This window comes from Leucoraja erinacea, chromosome 13, assembly GCF_028641065.1.
Source record: "Leucoraja erinacea ecotype New England chromosome 13, Leri_hhj_1, whole genome shotgun sequence".
NCBI lineage: Eukaryota > Metazoa > Chordata > Chondrichthyes > Rajiformes > Rajidae > Leucoraja > Leucoraja erinaceus.
The window spans coordinates 29,370,328-29,396,529 of NC_073389.1; the positions used below are offsets into that span (position 1 = coordinate 29,370,328).

Consider the following 26,202-nt stretch of genomic DNA (forward strand, 5'->3'; position numbering starts at 1 on the left):
ATGATATGTTTTTTAGAATTATATATTTTATAGTTTTATAATATAATTCCATTACTTGTTCATATTCATTGGTAATAGTCAAAGATTTAATTCGTCAAATAATATTTTCAGTGATCTATTTATCAGCTGAAACCAAATGCAGCTAACCTCACCTCACCTGCGGCCCAGTTGATGACATATTAACCATATACATTTACCAACTTCTAATCCTGTTTAGCATCGCTTGTGACGTCTTTAAGCCTCATTGTTTATTTAGGGATGAATCTAAGGTGTGTGATTATTATGTATGTGTGATGAATGAGGATGTGTTTTGTGTAGAGGTGAGCATTTGCAATCTAAAATTCTGTGCAGAAATGAACCCCATCTGAGTTGCCAAGATGGGCAGTGGTTCGATCGACCAAAACTTGTGCTTTAATAAAGGGCCTGTTTGCTGTAAAGGCAGAATGCTTTGAGGCACACGGTGAGGGGTTTCCTTCCCTGTATGCACAGTGCTTATATCTTGTTTCTGCAAGGTTATGTTACAGCGCATCACTCAATCAACCAGTTCAAGTTAAGATCTTTTGCCTCCTTTGATTTGAATTATTTTTATTTGCTGCTTTCCTGTGAATTACTTTTGTTTATTTTTATTTGTGGCTTCCATCAAAACCTTTTTTTAAAGAGGAAGAGTGAGGTTGATTGGATGAAATAAGGTAAGAGAAGTGTACACTGTTAGCCACACTGGCTTAAAAATCTGGAAGAATATTTTTGCGGATAATTTGTACGAAGAGGCTTGGGCTGAGCAATAGGAGCTCATTTCATTTCTCTGTTCCAGTTCTCAATTTTGTTTTAAATTGGACCCACTTGAACTGATTTAAAGTAATTGGAACATTACTATGAGAAGCATTGGGTGAGGGCTCAGCTGCTTCATACTCCAGCTGCTGTGAATCATGTTGGATTAGTCTCAGCATGGGAGTCCACAAGCACAAAGGTCAGGGCACAAGTTGTTGAACAGCTCTGGACAGGTGCCGTGGTGGTGGGATGTACATAGATACATAGACAATAGATGCAGGAGTAGGCCCTTTGAGCCAGCACCGCCATTCAATGTGATCAATAGACAATGGACGCAGGAATAGGCCATTCGGCCCGTCGAGCCAGCACCGCCATTCAATGTGATCATGGCTGATCATCCCCAATCAGTACCCCGTTCCTGCCTTCTCCCCATATCCTCTGACTAGATAGGGCTATTTTTAAGAGCCCTATCTATCTCTCTCTTGAAAGCATCCAGAGAACCTGCCTCCACTGCCCTCTGAGGCAGAGAATTCCACAGATTCACCACTCTCTGTGAGAAAAAGTGTTTCCTCGTCTCCGCTCTAAATGGCTTAACTCCTTATTCTTAAACTGTGGCCCCTGGTTCTGGACTCCCCCTAACATCAGGAACTGCTTCTAGCGTGTCCAAGCCCTTAACAATCTTATATGTTTCAATGAGATCCCCTCTCGTCCTTCCAAACTCCAGAGTATACAAGCCCAGCTGCTTCATTCTCTCAGCATATGACAGTTCCGCCATCCCCGGAATTAACTTTGTAAACCTACGCTGCACTCCCTCAATAGCAACAATGTCCTTCCTCAAATTAGGGGACCAAAACTGCACACAATATTCCAGGTATGGACTCACTAGGGCTCTGTACAACTGCAGAAGGACCTCTTTGCTCCTATATTCGATTCCTCTTGTTATAAAGGCCAACATGCCATTTGCTTTCTTCACTGCCTGCTGTACCTGCATGCTTACTTTCATAGACTGATGTACAAGGACCCCCAGATCCCGTTGTACTTCCCATTTTCCCAACTTGACGCCATTTAGATAGTAATCTGCCATCCTGTTTTTGCTACCAAAGTGGATAACCTCATATTTATCTGCATTAAACTTCATCTGCCATGCATCTGCGCACTCCCCCAACCTGTCCAAGTCACCCTGCATTCTCATAGCATCCTCCTCACTGTTAAACACTGCCACCCAGCTTTGTGTCATCTGCAAATTTGCTAATGTTACTTTGAATCCCTTCATCCAAATCATTGATGTATATTGTAAATAGCTGCGGTCCCAGCACTGAGCCTTGCGGTACCCCACTAGTCACTGCCTGCCATTCTGAAAGGGACCCGTTAATCCCTACTCTTTGTTTCCAGTCTGCCAACCACTTCTCTATCCATGTCAGCACTCTACCCCAATACCATGTGCCCTAATTTTGCCCACTAATCTCCTATGTGTGACCTTATCATATGCTTTCTGAAAGTCCAGGTACACTACATCCACTGGCTCGCCCTTGTCCATTTTCCTAGTTACACCTTCAAAAAATTCCAGAAGATTAGTCAAGCATGATTTCCCCATCGTAAATCCATGCTGACTTGGACCGATCCTGTTACTGCTATCCAAATGTTCGGCTATCTCATCTTTTATAATTGACTCCAGCATCTTCCCCACCACCGATGTCAGGCTAACTGGTCTATAATTCCCTGTTTTCTCTCTCCCGCCTTTCTTAAAAAGTGGGATAACATTAGGTACCCTCCAATCCATAGGATTTGATCCTGAGTCTATAGAACATTGGAAAATTATCACCAATGCATCCACGATTTCTAGAGCCACTTCCTTAAGTACCCTGGGATGCAGACCATTAGGCCCTGGGGATTTGTCAGCCTTCAGTCCAATCAGTCTACCCAACACCATTTTCTGACTAATGTGAATTTCCTTTCGTACCTCCATCACCCTAGGTCCTCTGTCCCCCAGTACATTTGGGAGATTGTTTGTGGCTTCCTTAGTGAAGACAGAACCAAAGTACCTGTTCAACTAGTCTGCCATTTCCTTGTTCCCCAGAATAAATTCACCTGTTTCTGTCTTCAAGGGACCCACATTGATCTGCTTGAAGCTGAGCTCCAGCTACCAACCCAGGTTTGCATTGGAATACAGTGACCAGCACCTGAGTAATCTCTGCCTTTACATCCCTCATTAATGTGACATCCATCCTATCTAAAATGGTTACCCTCATGCTAAGACTGTTAGCCTTTCTTCAGGAACAGATTCAGATGAGTTTATTGGCATATGCACCTGGATGCAATGACATTTCTTCTCCTCATAAAGATCATAGGGTCCACAGTAGATACAACCATAAATTAACCACAAATGCAAGACAGGGAATTGGTGCAAGGGTTGCCATGCAATCTGACCCCTTTCTAACCAAAGGGCATTCAGTTCCTCGCAGCATCCTTATTTACAATGTCTTTGGTAAACCCCTCTCCTTGATAGTCAGTTTGCATACAAGAAGCTCTGACCAGCCGCAAAGTGATAAGGTTCTGACAATCTGTTTCAGCAATGTTGACACTGCTACGAACGGCTCTTCTTCAATACAGGATTGTGACATCTTTCACATCCACCTTATGGAGCACTTGTTTAATTTCTCATCTTGCCACAGTACTGTGTTCTTTCAGCATTACAAGCAGTGTCAGCCTAGATTACAGGTATCAGTTTGTCCCCAGCTTCTGCCACAGACGCAAGAAAGCTAATACTGGGTTAGCATGTCCGCCAAGTCCTATGCCTCCTCCAGCAATATGCTTTATTTCTGGTCCTTACTCACACCCACTTCTAACACAAAGCCTAAACAGTTTAAAGAAGACCTTTAGATGTTACTGTATTAGCTGTGTGTATTTAACAACTTCCCTCTACAAATCAGTACAGAAATATAAAACTACAAATGGTGTCAGTGTATAATTATTCATTTGGTCGTGAGGGCCGTGGCCAGGATTGGTTTTCAGGTGACGTTCCTTCCTTATCTTTGCGCGGTTATCTGCGCGGCAATCACTCTCCCATGTCATTGTCTGCTCTGATATCACTGCTCTTCCATCCTTTTGTTTGGAACAGTTAGCGAGGGTTTCTGGAGAGCAGACATGCCTCTGAGGCGAATCTTCCAAAGGATTGTGGCGTGACAAGCTGTGTGAAGATTCCAATGTGAGGTGGATTAATGAAGCTGCAGCAATGGGATGCAGTTCATCTGCTGCTATAGAGAGGCAGTCACAAAAGTTGGACGAAGGTAGGTACTAATGCAATCCCCTTGCACTTGAGCGTTTTCATATTCTTTATCAGTTACGGTGCTGTTGGATTTGACCTGTGCTGGAAAGAAATACCCAAGTTAAGAAACAAAAGGCTGTAAGATTCAAGGGAAGATGAGTTATGGTTCTAAACTGAGCACAGATGCCCAGAGTGAAGGAGCAATAGACTTTGGGAATCAGAGTCATTGAGTCGTAAAGTCATACATCACGGAAACAGGCCATTTGGCCCAACATCCTAGGTGCCTCATCAAGGTTTGCCCACATTTGCCTGCATTCAGCCCTATCCCTCCAAATCTTTCCTCTCCAATTATATCAATTGGAAGACTGTTTACAGTGCGTCTCCATAAGTATTTCTATTTGGTTGCTTTTTTATGCTATGTATAAAAAGATAATTAAGGGGAGATACAAAGATAGAAAAGATTACATGAGGAGAATGGTTAAGTTAGCATTGTTTTCTTTCTTTTCTTGGAATCAATTATGGAATCATATAGCACAGAACCTTGGCATTTCAGCCTACCTCATACATACCAACCGTGCTGTTTATTAATGTAGCGGCAGATTTTTCAGATCTTTCAGGAAATTAACTCCCTAGCCACTAATTGGGTGAGAGGGGATAAGGGGAATATCTTCGGTACGCATACAAGCTCTATTGTTGAGCTCTATTACAGAATTCTTTCAATTAAAACCGTAATTTTAATTCAAAAGGTAATAATCAATTCGTACTCACAATCCAGTGATACGTCTTCCGATGCGTTCCGATGCTGTTGATAGACCTCAAGGCTCTTCCTGGCCGAGATCTTCTTCAGTTCCACGATTGGAACCAATCTTCTTTGGCTGCGCCTTTCCGAGGTCTTAGCCTTCGTCCTGCTCTGGCCGCACCTCTCCGAGGTCTTAGCCTTCGCACTTCGATCTTCTGTCCCTATCTCAGGGACTGGTATTTACCCCCGTCGGAGGTTCGCTTTTACTTATCTTCTTCTGTCCCAATCTCTGGGACTGGCAATTACCCCCTGCCGGAGGTATCCTTCGACTTAATGTAGCGGCAGATTTTTCAGATCTTTCAGGAAATTAACTCCCTAGCCACTAATTGGGCGAGAGGGGATAAGGGGAATATCTTCGGTACGCATGCAAGCTGCCTCAGAGACTTTCAGAGCTTCTACTTTCATAAAGCTTCAGCACACAGTCTTTTAATGAATATTTTCTTTATTGTAGATATAAAAGTAAGATACATCCAAGGTTTTCCGACTTGTTCCAGCAATCTTCTTCGAACTCCAACGCATTGCTTCAGATACTAGAAAACTCCTCGTGTCTCCTTCTTCACATGAGGCTAGACATGCTTAACATGGCTTGACATGCTTGACCTGCTTGACATGGTCGAAGGATAAACCTTCTCCCTCTCCTGTCCAAAACGAATCCCCAACTAAACTAACACGCAAGCAGTTAAGCTGCATAAACACGCCCCAAGACACGTCATAAAATCCCACCCACATTATAATGGGCTGGCTAAAATTTAAAGGAACATGCCATCCACAATGACATGCAAAATAGGCCAAATGGCCACTACAATCTACACTAATCACATCTGCCTGAATTCAGCTCGTAGCCTCTGCACGTTTCCTATCCATGAACCTGTCCAAATGTTGTCATGGTATTCCTCTCTACCATCTCCTCTGGCAGCTCATTACAGATATCCCCCACCTTCTGTGTAAAAAATCTGCCCCTTTAACTTTCTTCCCTCTCCCCATAAATGGATGCCCTCCCGTTCTCAACTCCCCTGCCCTGCAAAAAAAAGAGTAACTATCCCATCTAATATCCTTATCTTTATTTCCGGGGGCACCTCCTGCAGCTGGCCTAAAGGCACTGGAGGCATTACCCCGGTTCACCCTCCTACCGGCCCACTCCTAGCACCCGACGTCTCCAGCTCCCTCCCGGCTATGCCATCGACGAGCCTTCGGGCAGATTCCCGGTCCCATCCACCGCTGAGCCCTCGGGCGAGGTACCGCCGACCGATGAACCTTCCTGGCCGGCAACTCGGGGAAAATAAATCGTAAAGGAAGTGACAAGGATGGGCAGCACATATTGCAACCAGGTCCCTCATAGTAGGCTAGGCCTAAGATTAAGACGAAGGTGAGCTGACTAATGGGATCCACAAGGTGAGAGCATTGGATTGAAAAATATGAATCATGTCATGAACAATAGCGTTGACCCCCAACATCTAAACTAATGTGCTGAGCAAAGTTGCCTCTCCGATTCCAGTGAGCGTGTTGCATGATGTTGCATGAGAAGAAGGTAATGAAAGTGTAACTGTACAGGGATGAATGTTGTGAATTATGTGCAGGGCTTACTGCAGTCCAATACAATTGTCTTTTGCTTTTTATTCAGTCATAATTCTCCTTTACTAAAGTGCATATTACTTCTTCAATGGCATTGAAAGAGTTAACAGAGCTCATGCCGTGTACTCTTTCAATGGCATTTAAAGAGTTAACTGTGCTCATGCTGTGTACCTTTTCAATGGGAATTTTTCGAATAAATATATATTGTGTGATTTCTTCCGTCTCTGACTCAAGTCTTCTCCCGTGAATCATTCTATCTATCATGCACTCCATTGTTAACATTGGAAGTGGGGGGGGGGGGAGGGGGGCGTGGTGCTGGATGCCGTCATCACTGTATTTATACAGGCATAGTTTAAACTAAATACTTTCACCCCTCTCTGACATTGTTGAAGAGCACAGTCGAAATCCCAACTTTTGTACTTTTATTTTGTTTGAAAGCAGTAATCTCATCAGTGTGTGATGTTGAGTATCTGTGCTCGGGCCCGAATCTCCGAACACTCTTGATAATGAAAAGACCTGTTTCAACGCTCAAACTGAAATCGTTCTCATGTACAGCACAATGACAGACTGTGGATAATGTCCCCATCCCAGACTATCCATACTCTTACTCTTCCTGGAATAGAATAATCTTGAAACACACTGGCATTGTATCCATGCATACAATTTGGCAATATTGCTTTTTCAGTTTTCTTGTCCCTTTGCTTCATAGCTCTGCTAAATGGGTGGGTTATTGAACTGTGCACAATTCAGACGACCTGTTCTGGAGTTTGTTCTCAGGATCCATAAGATAACAGCTTGGGCAGCATCTTGTTTATATTTTATAGGAGCGCGTTATTAGCCTCCTCATCCGAAGCACCCGAGTGGTTTCAATAGCTCTTCAATCATTACAGTGTGCTTTGTTAGAAACCAATATCTCCAACTATGAAATACAGTTAAAAATAACATCCACTTGGATGTCCTGTTGAACAATCTAACTCCCTTTTGTTCTTTTGTTAACCTTTGGTTGTATATTTGTCAATACTTCTGTTTATTATAGAAACTGTTGAGAGTGCCATGGCATCCTCTGATTTGTGCTCTGGTGTGATCCAATTCCATTCCAATTTCATTTAGACTTGTTGTTTATCTTCATAACATACCATCAAACTGTATAAAGTAACTCCAAAAAGTAATAGTTAATGATGAAGAATAGCACGTGAATTACCTTGTGACCCTGTAAACCTCTCGACAGTGGTCCAATGTGTTTCAATTGTGAATTGACAGTCACACTTTGAGACACAGTGGCGCAGATGGGAGAGCTGCTGCCTTACACCACCAGAGAGCCGGGTTTGATCCTGACCTCAGGTGCTGTCTGTGTGGAGTTTGCACAAACTCCTTATGACCGTGTTGGTTTCCTCTGGGTGCTCCAGTTTAATCTCGTATCCCAAAGCCGGGTTTATAGGTTAATTGGTTAAACCAGAGTTTAGGGACTGGAAGCAAAAATGGGACGACATAGAACGAGTGCGAATAGGTGATCAATGGTTGTCGTGAACTCAGTGGGCACTCATGCTGTATCTTTCAATGATTCAATCAATCATTTGGGGATTTATGTGGAGTTCTCCCATTGACTGAAAACTAATTGTAAGTGACTCATGAGTATAAGCGGGTGACGAAGTTTATGTGATGATGTGGTGCTGACATGGCTTGTAACACGGACTAGAATATTCTTTGCACTTTATGACACTGCTTTGTGGTTAGGCTATTTCCAGCTTTGACCACTAGGTTGCAGTGCAGCACCACTTTGCTCTCTGCCATTTACTCCCTGGGTCAAAAAGCACCATTGGCAACAGTGCAGGGGCACTGATCAATAATAGATCAAAATGTTTGCATGCCCTCCACCAGCTTACATATATGCTGTCACAATCTTTGTGCTTTTCGTACAAACATTGTAAGTGCTCTGTAAGCAGTTACGATAGGTAAAGCAAAACTAAACTAACAATAACACAAGAATAGAAATTAACAGGAGCACGAGCAGGCCACTCGGCCCCTCAAGCCCACCCTACAAGTAGACCATGGCGGATCTACCCCAGGCTTCACCTCCTCCTTGCTGCCTTATCACCAACATCTCAATCCCCATGTCATTTAATAATTTACAGTGGCCTCCATAATGTTTGGGACAAAGACCCATCATTTATTTATTTGCTTCTGTACTCCACAATTTGAGATTTGTAATTTGAAAACATCACATGTGGTTAAAGTACAAATTGGCAGATTTTATTAAAGGTCATTTTTTAACATTTTGGTTTTACTATGTAGAATTACAGCTGTGTTTATACATAGTCCCCCGATTTCATATAGTGGACACTGTATCTACTCCATTTTGTCAACCTACACTATCTCTCTGGGACAAAGTGTTCCAAGGATTCACCACCCTTTGCAAGAAGACATTTCTGCACTCCTTGGTTTTAACTCATCAGCTCCTTATCTAGAAACTATGTCCTCTTCTTCAAAATCTTCCACTAGTGGAAACATCTCAACATCTATCCTAAAAGGCCACCTTAGAATTTGGCCTGCTTCTGCAAGATCACCCTCATTGTTCTAAACTCCAAAAAATATAGATGCAACCTGTCTAGTTCATTGATAGGACAACCCACTCATTCCAGGAATTAGCCTGATGACTATCCATTGGACTGTGTCCAATGCTATTATATCCTACCATAAGTAAGGGGACCAGAACTGTGCACGATATTCTAGACGTGGCCTCAGCTACACATTGTACAATTGTAATGAAAGTTTGTTATTTCTGAACTCAGCCCCTCTGCAATAAAGGCCAATGTACTGTTTGTCATTAACTACAATGACTGAGATGTGCGGGGCAAATATTTGTACACGGAAGGTGGTGGGTGGCTGGAACATGTTGCCAGGGGTGGTGGTTGAGGCAGATATGATAGTGGCACTTAAAAGACTTTTGGATGGGCATATGGATATGAAGGGAATGGCGGTATATGGATTATGTGCAGTCAGATGGAGATAGGCTTGGCTTGGCATCATGTTTGATACTGACACTGGGCCAAAGCGCCTATTCCTGTGCTGTACTATTCTATGATCTATGTTTCATGTAACTACCTTGCAGTAATCAGACACCATTGTCTCCTAAGAACACATGCTGTCCGTTTCACCGCAGGAGGCCACACAAGACAACAAGTAATCGCTTCTATTGTCACATGCAATGATACCCTATTAGACAACATATCTGCTTCCATATAAATACATTTGATACAGACCTTTATTATCAATATTTAATGACAATAGGTGAACATTGCACAAAGCTGCAGAAGATTCCTAATAACAAGGATTTCTCCTGACTTAATGTGCTATGTTTGTTTGAAATTGTCAGCTCAGAGTTTGACATGGGTATTCATACAATGTTCCCACGGTCAGTCATGGCAAGCATTGAAAGCAGTGGTCACAGCTGCGACAACTGAAGGACACGCTCACTGCCTCCTGAAGTATGGGACTTCCCAATCTGTGAACTAAGTCGCTGTTCCTATTCACTTTGCAGACATTAAGGCCGCCACACTTATTCAGCAGTGGTATCGTGGTCATTCTGCACGGATGGAGATGAAACAGCGTTACACATGGAGCATTTTTCAATCCATTGAGAATGCTGCAGATCAGGACCAACTGCAGGTGAGTTTTATCCTTAAATATATACAGCATGTCATAAATGTACATGGTTCTGTCAACACACAGGAAGAATGTGGTAGCAAAAGAGAGTGCAGAAGAGATTTACCAGCATGTTGCCTGGTATGGAGGGTTGTAGTTCTAAAAGATATTGGATAGTTTGGGTTTATTCTCACTAGTAAGGAATGACATTGCAGAGTTTGGTTTAGTTTAGTTTATTTGGGTATTTTAGGTGGAGATACTTGATTGGTAAGGGTGTCAAAGGTAGATGGGGAGAAGGCAGAAGAATGGGGTTGAAAGGGAAAGATAGATCAGCCAAGATTACATGGTGGAGTAGACCCAATGGGCCGAATGGCCGACTTCTTTTCCTATGACCCATGAAGTTTAGTTTAATTTAACTTAGCTTATTAATACAACATGAAAACAGGGCCTTTGGCCCACCAAGTCCACGCTGACCATGGATCACCCGTTCACACTAGTTCTATGTAATCCCACTTTCTCACCCACTCTTTGCACACTAGGTGCAATTTCCAAAAGCCATTAACTTACAAACCCTCATCTTTAGGATGTGGGAAGAAACTGTGCACATGGAGGAAACCCATAGGGTCACGGGGAGAATGTGCAAACTCCACACAGATGCATAAAATCAGGTTTCTAAACTCTTAAGGAGGATAGATAAGGAGCACAGGTTTAAGGTGAGTGGGGAGAGATTTAAAGGAGATCTGAGGAATAAGTTTTCCACTCAGGGTGGTGGTTATTTGGAACAAGCTGCTAAATCCCCCCCCCCCCCCCCCCCCGGATTCTACCACTCACCAATACAATTGGAGCAGTTTACAGCAGTTCTCTAATTGCCCTGCTATTACCTCCTACATAATGGATTCCAACACTTTCCAAATGATAGAGTGGCTTTTCACCACCTGTATTTTCGAATAGTCCTGTTATATTTGCAGATTTCCAATCCTCCACAATCTCTCTCTCTCCAGTGGATGTTGCGTCCTTCCCATGGGCCTCACTGGAACATAGCGAGATTTGTGAATGATATCTCTTGAAATGTCTGCCACTCCTGATCCACCATTTTACCTTTGATCTATTTTTCCTTAGTTAACTCTGTCCTCAGGTCCAGGTATGGATGGCCTAATCAAAGTTCTACTGATGCGTCCATAAACACAAAAGAACAACTGCAGGCACAGTTTTCTTATGCTTCTGTATATAAAGGAAACCCAATTTATAGTTTAAATATCAAATGTCATATCGGGATATGGTATTATTATTGGTTTATTATGGTCATGTTTAATGAGAAGTGGCGGAAAACATTTTCGTACTATCCAGGCAAATAATAATAATATAATAATAATAATAATAATATATTTTATTGTCATTGCACATAAGCGCAACGAGATTTGTTATGCAGTTTCCATCCGATGTCATAACTTAAATAACTAATAAAATTTAGATTTAGATACCCCGAGAACATGGTTTGTAAAAAGAACAGTAAAATAGTCAAAACAGTCAAACAGTCAAAACATTAACAATACCCAAGTACAATCAATATATACATGAGTACAACTGACAGTGCAAAAAGAGAAAGGTGCAGAGTACAAAATATAGTTCGAAAGCTACAGGGAAAGTGCTGATAAAAAGTGCAAGGACATAATGAGGTAGATTGGTGGATCAGCAATGCATCCTTAGTATATGGGAGGACCATTTGTGTTCAACCCTTTGGAGTCACGGAGTCAATGAGTCATACAGCGCAGATACAAGCCTTTCAGCCTGCCATGTCCATGCTGACCTATGCTATTCCTATTTGGTTTATCAATTCCCTTTCACTTTGTTAGTTATTTAGTTTAGTTTATTGTACAAAAACTTTTGTTGCGTTGCACACAGTCAGCGGAAAGACAATACATGATTACAATCGAGCCATTTACAGCATTTAGATAAGGGAATAATGTTTAGTGCAAGATAAAGCCACAAAGTCCAATGAAGGATAGTCCAAGGGTCACCAATGAGCATTCTGTACCTTGTCAATTCATGTGACCATCCAGATACTTCTAAAGTGTTCTGAGAGTACCTGCTCCATCCTTTCATCTTGCTTCATAACAGTTCTGAGCCTCGAGGACTGTGGCCAGGTTATAATTTACATTCCAGTATTGAGTGATGTTGAGATGAAAGTGCAGCAGTGAGTGGCACTGCAGGTGTTCCTACAGATGTCAATGATTTCATCATCCAATCTGTGCATTTTTTCTCCAGCTGTCGCAGTTCTTCACTTTTCTGATGGACTATTATATCCATCATTGTGCAGATATGAAAACGACAAAATACAGTGAGTGAGTAGGAAATCAATTATTCGTGAATAGGTATTTTTGTGATTATTTTCAAATAATTTCAGAAGTGTTTTACAAAGTACGTTCGTAGTAGTTGACAAAAGACTGCTTATACAGTAAATAATGTCATTTATGAGCCAATGCCAATCCCTCGTTAATCTTATGTACCATGCCTACTATAAAGAGGAGCAAAATGCTTAAAATAAGGTAAGGTAAAGCTCCAAAGTATTTTTGTAGACCTTGTTTGTTATAGCTTCACAGAGCAAGCCTAGGCACTCTCTAGAATTATATATTTATATAAATGGAACTATTTTATCTGACAGAATATTAGGAATTTTCTTACATGTCCATGGATGTTGTGTCCTTCCCACAAGCCTCACTGGAACATATCTTTGCTGCAATTTGTAAAATATCCTTTTAAATGCTACCACTACTGATGTACCGGTCTATCCATTCATCTATTTCCCTGTCCGCCTCAGCCAAGTCTGTCCTCACAGTGTAGGAAAGAACTGCAGATGCTGCTTCAAATTGAAGGTAGACACAAAATGCTGCAATAATTCAGCGGGACAGGCAGCATCTCTGGAGAAAAGGAATGTGTGACGTTTCGGGTCGGGTCTGAAGAAGGGTGTTGACCCGAAACATCATCCATTCCTTCTCTCCAGAGATGCTGTCTGTCCCACTGAGATACTCCAGCATTTTGTGTTTACCTCTGTTCTCACAGTTCCAGGTATGGTGTAATCCACACTAGTGCGACTGCAGACAGTCAGGTCATTGGTCTCTTCACAGACCCCGAACACAAAATGTGAGGGCGGAAAGCTAGTGAGGTATAAGGATTAACTCACACGCCGTGCGTTTCTTGGGGCGGTCAACCCTGAAAGGGCCATGGCCTGCGATGGGCCAGCTACCCAAATCGTTCAAAATCATCATCTCACTGGGAGTACTATAAACATCTATAAACATATCCTGCAGGAATAAATGGGCAGGGCCAGCTAATCAGTGCTGTCATTTGATTCACCAATTAAATCACTGTTGCCCTTGACCTTTGCCTTGGAATCTTAGCCTTTACTATCACCGCCTACAAAAAGAAAACAACTTCAGTTTTGAAAGTTTCAGATACCCCAAACCAATTTTTTTGTATGTGTTTAGTCATAGAGTCATAGAGTGATACAGTGTGGAAACAGGTCCTTCGGTCCCACCTGCCTGCACCTGCTCCATATCCCTCCAAACATGCCCTATCCAGGCACCTATCTAACTGCTTCTTAAACGGTGGGATAGTCCCAGCCTCAACTGCCTCCTCTCGCAGCTTGTTCCATACACCCACCACCCTTTGTGTGAAAAAGTTACCCCTCAGATTCTTATTCAAACTTTTCCCCTTCACCTTGAACTCATGTCCTCTGGTCCTCGATTCCCCTACTCTGGGCAAGAGATTCTGTGCATCTACCTGATTCATTCCTCTCATGATTTTATACACCTCTGTAAGATCACCCCTCATCGTCCTGCGCTCCAAGGAATAGAGACCCAGCCTACTCAACCTCTCCCTATAGCTCAGACCCTCTAGTCCTGGAAAAATCCTTGTAAATCTTTTCTGAACCCTTTCAAGCTTGATTATTTATTTCCTATAATGGTGCCCAGAACTGAACACAATACTCTAAATGTGGTCTCACCAACGTCATGGGTTAGTGGGTGAGAATTCCAGTTTTCTGGCATTTTTCTGTGAAGCAACACAGAATGATCCAGTTCCAAATGTGAGGTTACACCCATGTCTTCAGGACATAGCCAATCCTTCCGTCACTGTACATTATCTAGAACATTAACATTTTGATTGACATAACTGTAGGCGTCTATACTCAAGAGAACACAAAAATTAGTACGTTTAACCATGGGAGGTTTGGTCAGGTAAATGTGTGGCTAGAGGTGTCGCAGAGGAACCTTTGATGACTGGATCAATGGGACTGTTTCTGGACAGTGAGATCTGTACTCAGCTGGACGGGTTACACCTGGATTGATCTGAGTGCAGCATCCTGCAGAGGTTGGTCTGGATGCACTTGGGGAGGATTTCGACCAAATTAAGAGGCTGTCCCACTGTACGAGGTAATTCAAGAGTTCTCCCGAGTTCTCCCCCGATTCGAGCTCATGTAATGTACTTAGCGGGTACATAGGAGCTCGTGGATGTCATGTAGCGGTTCGTACGAGTAAAAAGTAACAATTTTTTTCATCACAAGTATTTTTTTACTTGTGGACATTTTTCACAGTGTTGAAAAAACGTCACAGGTTTACCGGATTTCCTGAGTACCTAACGTTACTCGTATGAGCCGCTACGTGACATCCACGAGCTCCTACGTACCCGCTACGTACATTACATGAGCTTGAATCGGGGGAGAACTCGGGAGAACTCTTGAATTACCGCCTCGTACAGAGGGACAGGCCCTTTAGCAGGGTATTGTGTCACAGAGTAGATGTACAGAAGGGGATGAGAAATAGAAGAGTGGGTAGATTGTAGGAAATCATGGCACATCTATTTTAACACAAGGAGTCCGATAGAAGAGTACAGCACAAGAACAGGCCCTTTGGCCCACAATACCTGTGCTGAACATTATGCTAAATTAAACTGAAGATAAATACAAAATGCTGGAGTAACTCAGCAAGGCAGGCAGCATCTCTGGATAGAAGGAATGCAGGCTGAGACCCTTCTTAAATTAAACTAATCTCCTCGGTCTGCATGAAATCCATATCACTCCATTCCCTGAATATCAGTTTAATTTTTCACTGTCCATTCTACACCAGGGCCCTGATATTGAAGGGCAAAGTTGCGGAGAAGTCTGCAATTAAGTTAAAATCAGGACCAGCATTACAGGATTGGAAGGAATTTTTACATCAATTAGTGGTGACATTGAGCAGGGATGGGGACTACGCTCACCAAAACCATCAGCTCCGTTATCTGTTTTCAATCCTTGGTCTTATGGTTTTAACTTCAGTGCACTCGATGGGTTGCACGTAATCTGTTCCAAAGCAGCAAATTAATGATTTAAATGTATTGATCATCCAGTTTACTGTTGGCACGCCCACATTTTCCCAGGGCTTGCTGAGCCTGGCCAATTAAGTGAAATAAGAATATAATAGCAGCTCGAGTGTCTGGTTAGAGGAGACTTCATTATTGCTGTCAGAACGTTGCCAGATGACAAGAATGTGCTCCTAGCTCCTGATGGAGACGGTCAAAAACGCAAAGCTCCGCGATGCCCTTAGCGACCCTGCAGGCGGGTCCCAGTCGCGGTTCACCTGGTCGAGATCGGATGGTTCAGTCCGGTCTCGGATAGACTTTCTCTTCACGTCAAAGGCCGTCACGGTCAGACACTCTGACCTCACGCCAGTGTTCTTCTCTGACCACTGGTTCCTTCAGGCTTCCTGTCACCTACAGGAGGACCGGAAGGCAGGCAGAGGGACGTGGAAGTTAAATGTGAAGCTGTTGACCCCAGAGAACATTGAGGAGCTGAAGAGGGACTATGCATGTTGGAGAATGGTGAAACCCCTCTTTGACTCCCCAACACACTGGTGGGAAGTAAACAAAGGAGAACATCAAGAGGTTCTTCATATTTAAAGGGGTTCAGAGAGCAAGCCAGACTCAGAGGGAATTGTGTCAACTCCAGACAGATTTGCAGCAACCGCTCCTTCTGCAGTCGAGAGGGGTGGATGTGAGGGAGGAACTTAGAGAGTTGAAGGGCTGGAATAATTCAGTGGATCAGGCAGCATCTGTGGAGCAGTGGAGGCAAAAGGTGTAAGTTGATGCCTCGGGTGGAAAGCCTGCATCGACCAAGCGGGAAGAGCAAGGATTGACGGCAGAAATCTAGGAGTGTGGGTGGGACGTGATAGAAGCTGAATGGTGAAACGTGTAACTTGATGAGATGGGGATGAGGGGCAGGTGCAGCCAGGTGGGGAGAGGAGAACAAAGGGAGGAAAAACTAGGTGGCCAAGTGATTATGTGTGGGAGAAGAACTTGTAAGATGCTGGTCTTTCCATCTACGTTTGTTCTCTTTGTGGCAGTGAAGAAGTTTAATAATTGACTCCAGCATCTTTCCCACCACCAAAGTCAGGCTAACTGGTCTGTAATTCCCTGTTTTCTCCATTGATTATTTTGGTATGTTTGATATAAGGAATAAATGTAGATGAATTGGCAGAGGCGCAGTGAGGAATGGCATAAAAATACACACATTGAGCAGGTAAGTGAGGAAGACTGCAGAATTGTTTGCATGTATTTAGCCATTGCTGCATGTTTCTGTTACGGACCCATGCAATTGAGTTGCAGATACTACGAGGTGCAAATCATCTCATAAAAATATATTACAGGTAGGGATACTGAGATACTGATCTTTGTCTGCTGTTGAAAAATCACACTTATTTCTCCTATTGCAGGTGTATTTTCCCAACTATTACAACCATCACAGGGTTCGAGTGACAGGAAAGCGTTAGACCCCATGCCAGAAGTTGCCAAAGTTCCCAGTTCCTATACGGGACCACGAATTGTGTTTCCTCTTAAAGCTTCAGATGTCAGTACTTTGCTGAAAGCATTCAAACAAGGGAAAGTGAGTCAATTTACAGTTATATATAGATTCAGTCGAAGCATGGCTGATCCCAGCGATATTAACTCCACACATCTGTGGTGTGCGACATGGTGGTGAATCGCTGATGGAAGCGTGGCCAGGAAATTGCATTTTGCTGCCTGTGTTTGATCTGCTGTGCAATTAAATTATAGAGTCGGTCACTGAACATGATTGAAGCACAGTGTGAATCCATGGCACTGATTCCTGCCCGCAATGCAGCGACATCAGTTGTGTGATGCATGTTCGTGGTGTGAAGTTACTGGAGCGTGGCTACACCAAGGAGAATGAACACGAAAGTTTAACCTTGATGTTAGGGTGTTTGCTTGAGCGTGAGTTAAAGAGACATCCCTCGTGTGAGCTGCAGTTGGGCACCACAGGGAACAAATACAGATTATCCTCCAAAGGTCCAATTGCCTCTGCATGCTGCAGTTAAGGTATTTTACTCACTTGACAAGAGGCACCAGGTACTCCAGTGGATGCCCCAGTGTGCTGGCATGCTCTACTACCTGACTGAATATACTGTAGTTGCTGCCTTGCTTGACAGTAATTGTGGAGTGAGGGATATGCACGGCCCAAGATTACAGATTGTGGTGGAATGCAATTCTTCTGTGAATAATGATCCACAATACCTCATAAATTCCCTGGTTTTATGCTGTTTGATCTATTCTGAATATTCTATTTAAAAATGTAAAACATTGCTGTCATATACTGCCTTTCACACTCTTGTTAAAATATCCCTCGAGCACCTAACACCATTGGCATACCAGGTGTTGCCTTTATAAAGTTGCAAATACACCCGCCAATTTGCATGCATAACTGGTTCCCATGGCTGTATCGTTAACTTGAAGCAAGTGAGACGAGTCAAAAGAGTTGTCGAGGGTGAGGACAAGTTCTGCCAAATGGAGGAGAGTATTAGTGGAGGGAAATTAATTATTTGCTCAAGGAAGAATTGGAGTGCCCTGAAATCTTCAAGGTGGGGAATGGACGTGTAAAGGGACTGGATGTTCATCGGGGGGGAAATTCAGTCAATAGGAGCCTCGGAAATGAAAGCTATTGTAGTGGTGAACAGTCTCCGAACTAGGTTGGAATGGACTGGACAAGGTTGGACAAGATAAAGTTTACTGCATTCAGTGCACCTGATGTGGCCACCTTTACATATAGACCAGGTATAGACGAGGCTACTCTGCTGTGCTGAACAGATGTACTCTGTCTACCAAGGCCTACTGGATCTTCTGGTTACTAACCATTTGAATTCCTCTTCCCATACTTTTCTATCCGAACCCTTCTCCATTGTCAGAGTAAGGCCAGATGCAAACTTGATGAATTGAAGTGTATTTGCCAATCACGTACCAGGCTTTGCCCCATGCTAATGTTGCTCCTAATTCCCTCTTCCAAAACGTTAATATATATGGTAAACAGTTGCAGCCCCAACACAGAGCCTTGCGGCACTCCACTTGCCACTGCCTGCCATTCTGAAAAGGACCCGTTCACTCCTACTCTTTGCTTCCTGTCTGCCAACCAATTTTCTATCCACATCAACACCCTACCCCCAATACCATGTGCTCTAATTTTAGTCACCAGTCTCCCGTGCGGTACCTTATCAAAGGCTTTCTTAAAGTCTAGATACACTACATCCCCTGGCTCCCCTTCATCCATTTTACTTGTCACATCCTCAAAAAATTCCAGAGGATTAGTCAAGCATGATTTTCCTTTCATATGTCCATGCTGACTTGACTAATCCTTTTACTGCTATCCAAATGCCCCATTATTACCTCTTTAATAATTGACTCCAGCATCTTTCCCACCACCGAAGTCAGGCTAACTGGTCTGTAATTCCCTGTTTTCTCCGTTGATTATTTTGGTATGTTTGATATAAGGAGTAAATTCAATTCAATTCAATTCAATTCAACTTTAATGTCATCGCACAAATACAAGTATCAGTACAACGAAATGCAGTTTTGCGTCAGTCCGTAGTAGTTGTACATAGAGAAAACAAAAAAAATAAAAAGAGGGAAGATACAGAATAATCAAGAAATACAGGATAATTAAACAATGGGGACGGAGGGACCAGAGAGATCTATCGTCGGGACTCCGAATTCAGCAATGTGATTGTGTTGTTGTAGAAGCTGTTCCTCATCCTACTAGTACGTGACCTGATGCTCCTGTACCGCCTCCCTGATGGGAGGAGGGCAAACAGTCCATGGTTGGGGTGTGAGGGGTCTTTGATGATCTTCCCAGCCCGTCTCAGACACCGTTTTCGGTGGAGGGCATCCATGGCAGATGTAGATGAATTGGCAGAGGCGCAGTGAGGAATGGCATAAAAATACACACATTGAGCAGGTTGTGTATTGCATTTGTGTATTTATTGAGTTATTGACAATTGTGATTTACATTTTATTTACATTTTGAAGGACTTGTGTGAATGGTGTGATTTATATTTGTTTTTTTGTTAACTGAGTTCAAATTCTCTAAACTTCTCTGGTATTCTGTTCTTAAGATATGGGTCTTTGTATTGCTAAACTGTTAAAATAAGAACTACACCAAGGCACCTTGTTCGGTTGCTTAGTTCTGCTCTTCTTGCTGGTAACTTCATCTGATTTGCTGTTACAGCAGCTTCACAGTTGGTATATGCTACAGCTTCTGCAGGCGACCAAGAACATTTTGAAAACAATGCCAAACATTAACCAACTTTCAACCCATTACTCCAAGGATATAACAGTTTGTGGTAGGACATTTTATTTCCATTAGTCTATCTTATGCTGGGCCGTCTTCTTCTTCTTGCGTATGGCGTGCACAGCCTAAAGTTGTAAGACAACTTGTTCTGTTTAATCTCCTGTTTGTGTACGCCAGGTTGATTGCATTCGTTGAAACAGGGTGGACCACGTGAAGGTTGCAATCTCCCACCTCATGCTGGGCCTTCCAGCCAACTGTTTCTGTGAGAGTGAGATGTGCTATAAGGCCATTTGGGAATAGGCAAACTGTCAGATCTAAGTAGGTTCAAAGAACAGTGGCAAAAGGTTATTAGCTCCTTCGACAACCAAGATGATTTCAAGTCAATTTGAGTTAATTGTCTTCTGCACAAGTATGGTGCAGTACAGGTACAATGAAAATCTTGCTTGCAGCAGCATCACAGGCACACAGATTCTGACAACACACAAAAGCATCAATTATACATACATTCTACAAGACAATGAAAATAGAACAAATGGGCAAAAATTAAGACATTTGTGCAAGTACATTCAGAAAACCAATCCATGGAAGTGCAAGAGGTGGCTTCTATTGTTCCTTTGCCAAGGTAAAATAAGGATTGTGCAGATCAATTCAAGAGCCTGTTGGCTGGAGGGGAGTAAATGTCCCCGCACCTGATGATATGGGGCTTTGGGTTTCTGTGCCTCTTGCCTGTTGATAGCAGTGAGAAGAAGACATGGCCCAGATTGCAAGAATTCTTGATGATAGATGCACCTCATATAAGTGCCTTCGATGATGGGGACGGTTCTATCCGTGATGGACCAAGTGAAATTCACCACTCTCTGCAGCCTCTGGCATTCCTGTCGTTCAAATTACCATGTTAAGAAATAATAAAAGAAAAAGCACAAAAGTTTCTGTAGAGGTCCCAGAACTTAAAGGTCTTTAGAATGGTCATAACGAAAATATTGTTGTGGTATTGTAAAAACCCATAAAAGGAACATAATTATTAGAAATATTGTGAGCAAGAATTCTATTCTGTAAAATCTTGATTTATTCACAGCGTCCGTTTTCAGCAAGTATCAATTCATAAGTGAAAGCATGGCATTAGGTGGAACTCTGAGCCTCTGAACATTGAAAACTTCACAAAATGGAATAGAAACATAGAAACATAGAAAATAGGTGCAGGAGTAGGCCATTCGGCCCTTCGAGCCTGCACCGCCATTCGATATGATCATGGCTGATCATCCAACTCAGTATCCCATCCCTGCCTTCTCTCCATACCCCCTGATCCCTTTAGCCACAAGGGCCACATCTAACTCACTCTTAAAGATAGCCAATGAACTGGCCTCAACTACCTTCTGTGGCAGAGAATTCCACAGATTCACCACTCTCTGTGTAAAAAATGATTTTCTCATCTCGGTCCTAAAATACTTCCCTCTTATCCTTAAACTGTGACCCCCTAGTTCTGGACTTCCCCAACATTGGGAATAATCTTCCTGCATCTAGCCTGTCCAACCCCTTAAGAATTTTGTAAGTTTCTATAAGATCCCCCCTCAATCTTCTGAATTCTAGCGTGTACAAGCCGAGTCTATCTAGTCTTTCTTCATATGAAAGTCCTGCGATCCCAGGAATCAGTCTGGTGAACCTTCTCTGTACTACCTCTATGGCAAGAATGTCTTTCCTCAGATTAGGAGACCAAAACTGTACGCAATACTCCAGGAATGGCAGAAGGGAAAACTTGCAGGCAGAACAGTTTGTACTCGCCTGTTCTCCTGTCAGCCCTGATGTATTCCTGTTTGTTATTGTCAGCAAAATGGCCTACAACTTGCTGCCCTCCCCTATTCAGCAGCAGCTTTATAATCTACACCTTGCAAACATCACGGGAATAGTCTCCAGAATCCATGTTACAATACTTGAGCACTGTTGAGCATTTTTTTCATAATTTTACAGTTCATTTTGTGTTTGTGTTGAAAATAGAATAACTTCAGTACTCAGCTTGACACATTAGCTTGGAGAATATTAACGTTTTGTGGCATCTTTCAGGAGATTTACATGGGCACCTGGATGATCTGCTTCTAATATTCCACAAGGTAAGAAAGACATTCCGTTCTTGGATATCGCTTTGTACAAATGTTATACGGATCGCTGGAGATGTAGGAAAATGTCTACCCATAATTCTTCAGTTTTTGAAATGTGTAGGAAGGAACAGCAGATGCTGGTTTAAATTTAAGATAGACACAAAAAGCTGGAGTAACTCAGCGGGCCAGGCAGCATCTCTGGCGAGAAGGAATGGGTGACATTTCGGGTCGTTCTTCAGTTTCCCATGTGGGAGCTTTGATGTCTTTGAGTGAGATGGCAACCAATGTAGACCTTACCAACCATTATGGCTCCGAGAACGATGTGTTGGAAATGTTCTTGTGTTAAATGAATGCCAAATATATATTTCCCTGCAGCCACTGCTAACTCTGTACAAATTGGGATGAAAGATTTAAAGCGCTCTACCAATAGTGAGCATAATGTTGTGGTGCGTGGTTTGCATGCCCCCCCTTTCCTTCCTTGGTGCAGTGCTGAGCAATTGTTCCCTTTGTCAGTGGTGCTGCATCCATGTCAAATAAGAGAGGTGGGCTGGGTTTTTTCTAGATTAACAAAATGCCACTAAAGGTGATCCATGGGATGATAGGAGAGCATAGAGTAAGGGCTAATTGCTCCCTATTATAGATTACCTATTCTATGTTCAAATTGGCTTCTGCACTTTCCCTAGTTTAGGGCGGCACAATGGTAGAGTTGCTGCCTTGCAGCGCCAGAGACCTGGGTTCGATCCTGACTGCGGGTGCTGTTTGGACAGAATTTGTACGTTTTCCCCATGACTGCCTGGGTTTTCTCTGAGATCTTCCATTTCCTCCCACACTACAAAGATGTACTGGTTTGTAGGTTAATTGGCTTGGTATAAATGTAAATTTGTCCCTAGTGCAGGATAGTGTTAATGTGTAGGGATCACTGGTTGGTGCAGTCTCGGTGGGCTTGTTTCCCCATTGTATCTCTAAACTACAGCAGCTTCTGAATGTGTTGATTATGGTATTTGAAGATGTGCTATGTATATAGAGGGTGCAGCTTGTTTAGTTTAGAGATCAAACATGGAAACAGGCCCTTCGGCCCTCCAATTCTATGCCAACTATTAATCACCTGTTTACACTAGTTCTATGTAATCCCACATTCTCGTCCACTCCCAACACGCTAGGTGTAATTTTTACAGAGGCCAGTAAAGCCAGAGGCCACATCTTTGGGATCTGGGAGGAAACTGGAGTTTCCCCAAAGGAAACTCGCACAGTCACAAGGAGAGCATGCAAACTCGCACAGCCTGCACCCAATATCAGGATCGAATCTGGGTGCCTGGCGCTGTGAGTCAGCAGCTTCTCACGTTGCACTAGTACCGTCCTGCTTTTTTTTTCAGTGCAGTGGATGAAATATCATATAATTCTACTCTGTTTTTCCTTTAAACTTTTCACAGAATGGCTATCCTATGCCAGGGAACCTGTACGTGTTTAATGGAGACTTTGTTGACCGAGGGGAAAGTTCCGTGGAGGTTGTAGTTATCCTGTTTGCATTTTTACTGGTCTATCCAAAAGATGTCCATTTAAACAGAGGAAATCATGAAGATTATGTTATGAATATAAGGTGAATGTGTGTCTCTTACTTTCTCTGACGTTGTTAGTCTTGACAGAGCTTGGAAGCCTTTGTGTGAATTCATTCATAAGTTCACAAGTCATAGGAGCAGAATTAGGCCATACTAGTAGGTCAATCGCTACTATAAAAATACCCATTGACCTGCAATGAATTCCACAGATTCACCACACTCAGACAAAATAAATTCCTAGGTGGACAAAAATGCTGGAGAAACTCAGCGGGTGCAGCAGCATCTTTGGAGCAAAGGAAATAGGCAATGTTTCGGCCCGAAATGTTGCCTATTTCCTTCGCTCCATAGAAGCTGCTGCACCCGCTGAGTTTCTCCAGCATTTTTGTGTACCTTCGATTTTCCAGCATCTGCAGTTCCTTCTTAAACCAAATAAATTCCTCTTCATCTCCTTTCTAAAGGTATATCCTTTTATCCTGTGCCCTCTGGTCCTTGACTCTCCCACTAATGGAAACATCCTCTCCACATCCACTCTATCCAGGCCTTTCACAATTCGTTAAGTTTTAATGAGGTTTCCTTCCCCCTCATCCTTTTAAACTTTAGTGAATATAGGCCTAGAGACATCAAATGCTTAGAATATGTCAACCCAATCAACCCACCCAGGATTACTCCCATAAAACTCCTCTGGACCGATTCCAATGCCAGCACATCCTTCCTCTGATATGGGGCCCAAAACTGCTCACAATACTCCAATTGTAGTCTAACCAGTGCCTTATAAAGCCTCCGCTTTACATTCATGTTTTAATATTCAAAATAAATGCCTTACGTAATACTGATTCAACTTGCAAATTAACCTTTTGGGAATCCTGCATCGGCACTCCCAAGTCGCTTTGCACCTTAGATTTTTGAATGCTCTCCCCATTTAGAAAATAGTTTACACCTTTATTCTTTCTACCAAAGTGCATGACTGCGCACTTCCATCTGCCACTTCTTTGCCCACCCACCCAACCTGTTCAAGTTGTTCTGCAGGTCCCATGTTTCCTCACCACCACCCAGCCCCTCTACCTAGCTTTGCATGAACCGCAAACTCAGAGAGATTTGCCGTGATAAGTTTGTATGGGAATACGCTTTTGAATTCCTAATGTTATTTTAATACATCCAGAAGTTCCTCCAACCCTGAACGTATGTGCTTGTGCATGTGTGTTGGGTGGGGGGGTGGGGGGGGGGGGGAGGGGATGTGGAGTGGTGGCACTGGTGGGTTGTGCTCCCACCACCATACCTCTCTAATTTAAAACTCTCCCAAGTAGCAAAAAGAACAAGCATGGCATAGTGCATCTTCTACCATTCTATCATGTCACACGTGGAGTTACCTGCATTGTATGTGCATGTTGTAAATTGATCACATCATTAGGGACCAGCTGCAGTTGTGACTCCACACCCTGAGCAGGGGGCTGAAGTGAGGACCCTCCAGTGGAGGTGATTGGAACTGAAGTCATACAACTGTTATGCCCAACAGATCCACTTAGTTTGTTCCCTTCCACTGGTTCTTCCATTTACTTTCTCACTGCAGGTATTTTTTTGTTCCTGTGCAGAGAAGAAATAATCTAATTTCATCCAGAAAAATTAATTGGCTTGAAGGTTTTGTTAAATTTTAGGGACAATAATTCAACACACAGTTTAGTACTAAACATTGGGGTATATGAATTAATTTGAGGGAATTTGAGCCACAATTCCTTTGCTACAATATATCAGCTGCCCTGATGTTAAGCATAATCAGTACTTCCTTTTATTTATTTGATTGTTTCCCCTTGCGAACTGTATACATTGCTTATCTATGTTTAAATGTTTCAGGTATGGTTTTAAAAAAGAAGTTTTGCGTAAGTACAGGGTAAGGAGTTTTCTTTTTTTAATTCTTTCCTAGCATGCTTCTAATAATAAATTTACTCTGACTGCACTTGCGGCCTATCACGCTGTAGTCTCAGCGAGCTCAGCAACAAACAGCTGGGCAAGTGGGCCGCGGAATGGCTAATGGGGTTTAATGCAGATAAGTGCGCAATGTTGCAATTTGGGAACTCAAATTAAGTGGCACAGTGGAGCAGTGGGAAAGTTGCTGCCTTACAGCGCCAGAGACCTGGATTTGATCCTGACTACGGGTGCTGTATGTGCGGAGTATGCACGTTCTCACTGTAACCGCGTGCATTTTCTCCAGGTGCTCCGGTTTCCTCCTGACATGCCTGTTAATTGGCTTCTGTAAATTACTCCTAGTATGTTGGTTGCATAACTGGAATAACATGGAACTCATGCACAGGTGATAATTGGTCAGCATGGACTTGATGGGCTGAAGAGCCCGTTTCCATGCTGTATGTCTAAGCTAAACAAACCCTGTGCTGGATATTCACAGTGAATGGTAGGGCTCTGGTAAGTATAGCAGAGGAGCGGGATTCAGAAGTACAAAAACATAGTCCCTGATCTCTGGATAGGGTGGTAAAGAAGGTTTTTGGTACATTCAAGTTCATCAGTCAGGGTATTGAGTGTAGAAGTGGGGATGGCATGTTACAGTTGTACAAGCCATTGGCAAGGCTGCATTTGGAGTATTGTGTTCAATTTTGATCATTGATCTGGAAAGAGTGCAGGGAAGATTTACGAGGATGTCAGGATTCGAGGGCCTGAACTACAGGGAGAGGTTGGACAGGCTAGGACTTTATTCCTTAGAGGGCAGGAGGCTGAGGAGTGACCTTATCAGGATGTATAAAATCATGAGGGAAATAGGGTACATGCCCAGAGTCTTTTGCCCAGAGCAGGGGAATCAAGAACCAGAGGACATAAGTTTAAGAAGAGAGGGGAAAGGTATAATAGGAACCCGAGGAGCAACATTTTCACTCGGAGGATGGTGAGTAAATTGA

At 42.9% G+C, this 26,202-nt stretch overlaps 1 protein-coding gene across 4 annotated transcripts in view; it reads left to right on the forward strand.

The window, feature by feature from the left end:
• The window catches only part of ppef1 (protein phosphatase, EF-hand calcium binding domain 1), a 56,128-nt gene that overhangs the window by 7,425 nt on the left and 22,501 nt on the right, over positions 1-26,202 (forward strand). For 3 of the 4 annotated variants that reach the window (XM_055644753.1, XM_055644750.1, XM_055644752.1), the window contains exons 2-9: positions 3,887-4,055; positions 9,943-10,070; positions 12,312-12,384; positions 16,793-16,962; positions 19,591-19,705; positions 21,712-21,758; positions 23,177-23,343; positions 25,151-25,187. In XM_055644753.1, coding sequence (XP_055500728.1) covers positions 4,001-4,055; positions 9,943-10,070; positions 12,312-12,384; positions 16,793-16,962; positions 19,591-19,705; positions 21,712-21,758; positions 23,177-23,343; positions 25,151-25,187 — 792 coding nt within the window. In that variant the 5' untranslated portion in view covers positions 3,887-4,000. Of the gene's footprint in view, positions 1-73; positions 4,056-9,942; positions 10,071-12,311; positions 12,385-16,792; positions 16,963-19,590; positions 19,706-21,711; positions 21,759-23,176; positions 23,344-25,150; positions 25,188-26,202 lie in introns of those variants that run through there. The other variant, XM_055644751.1, reaches the window with a different exon arrangement.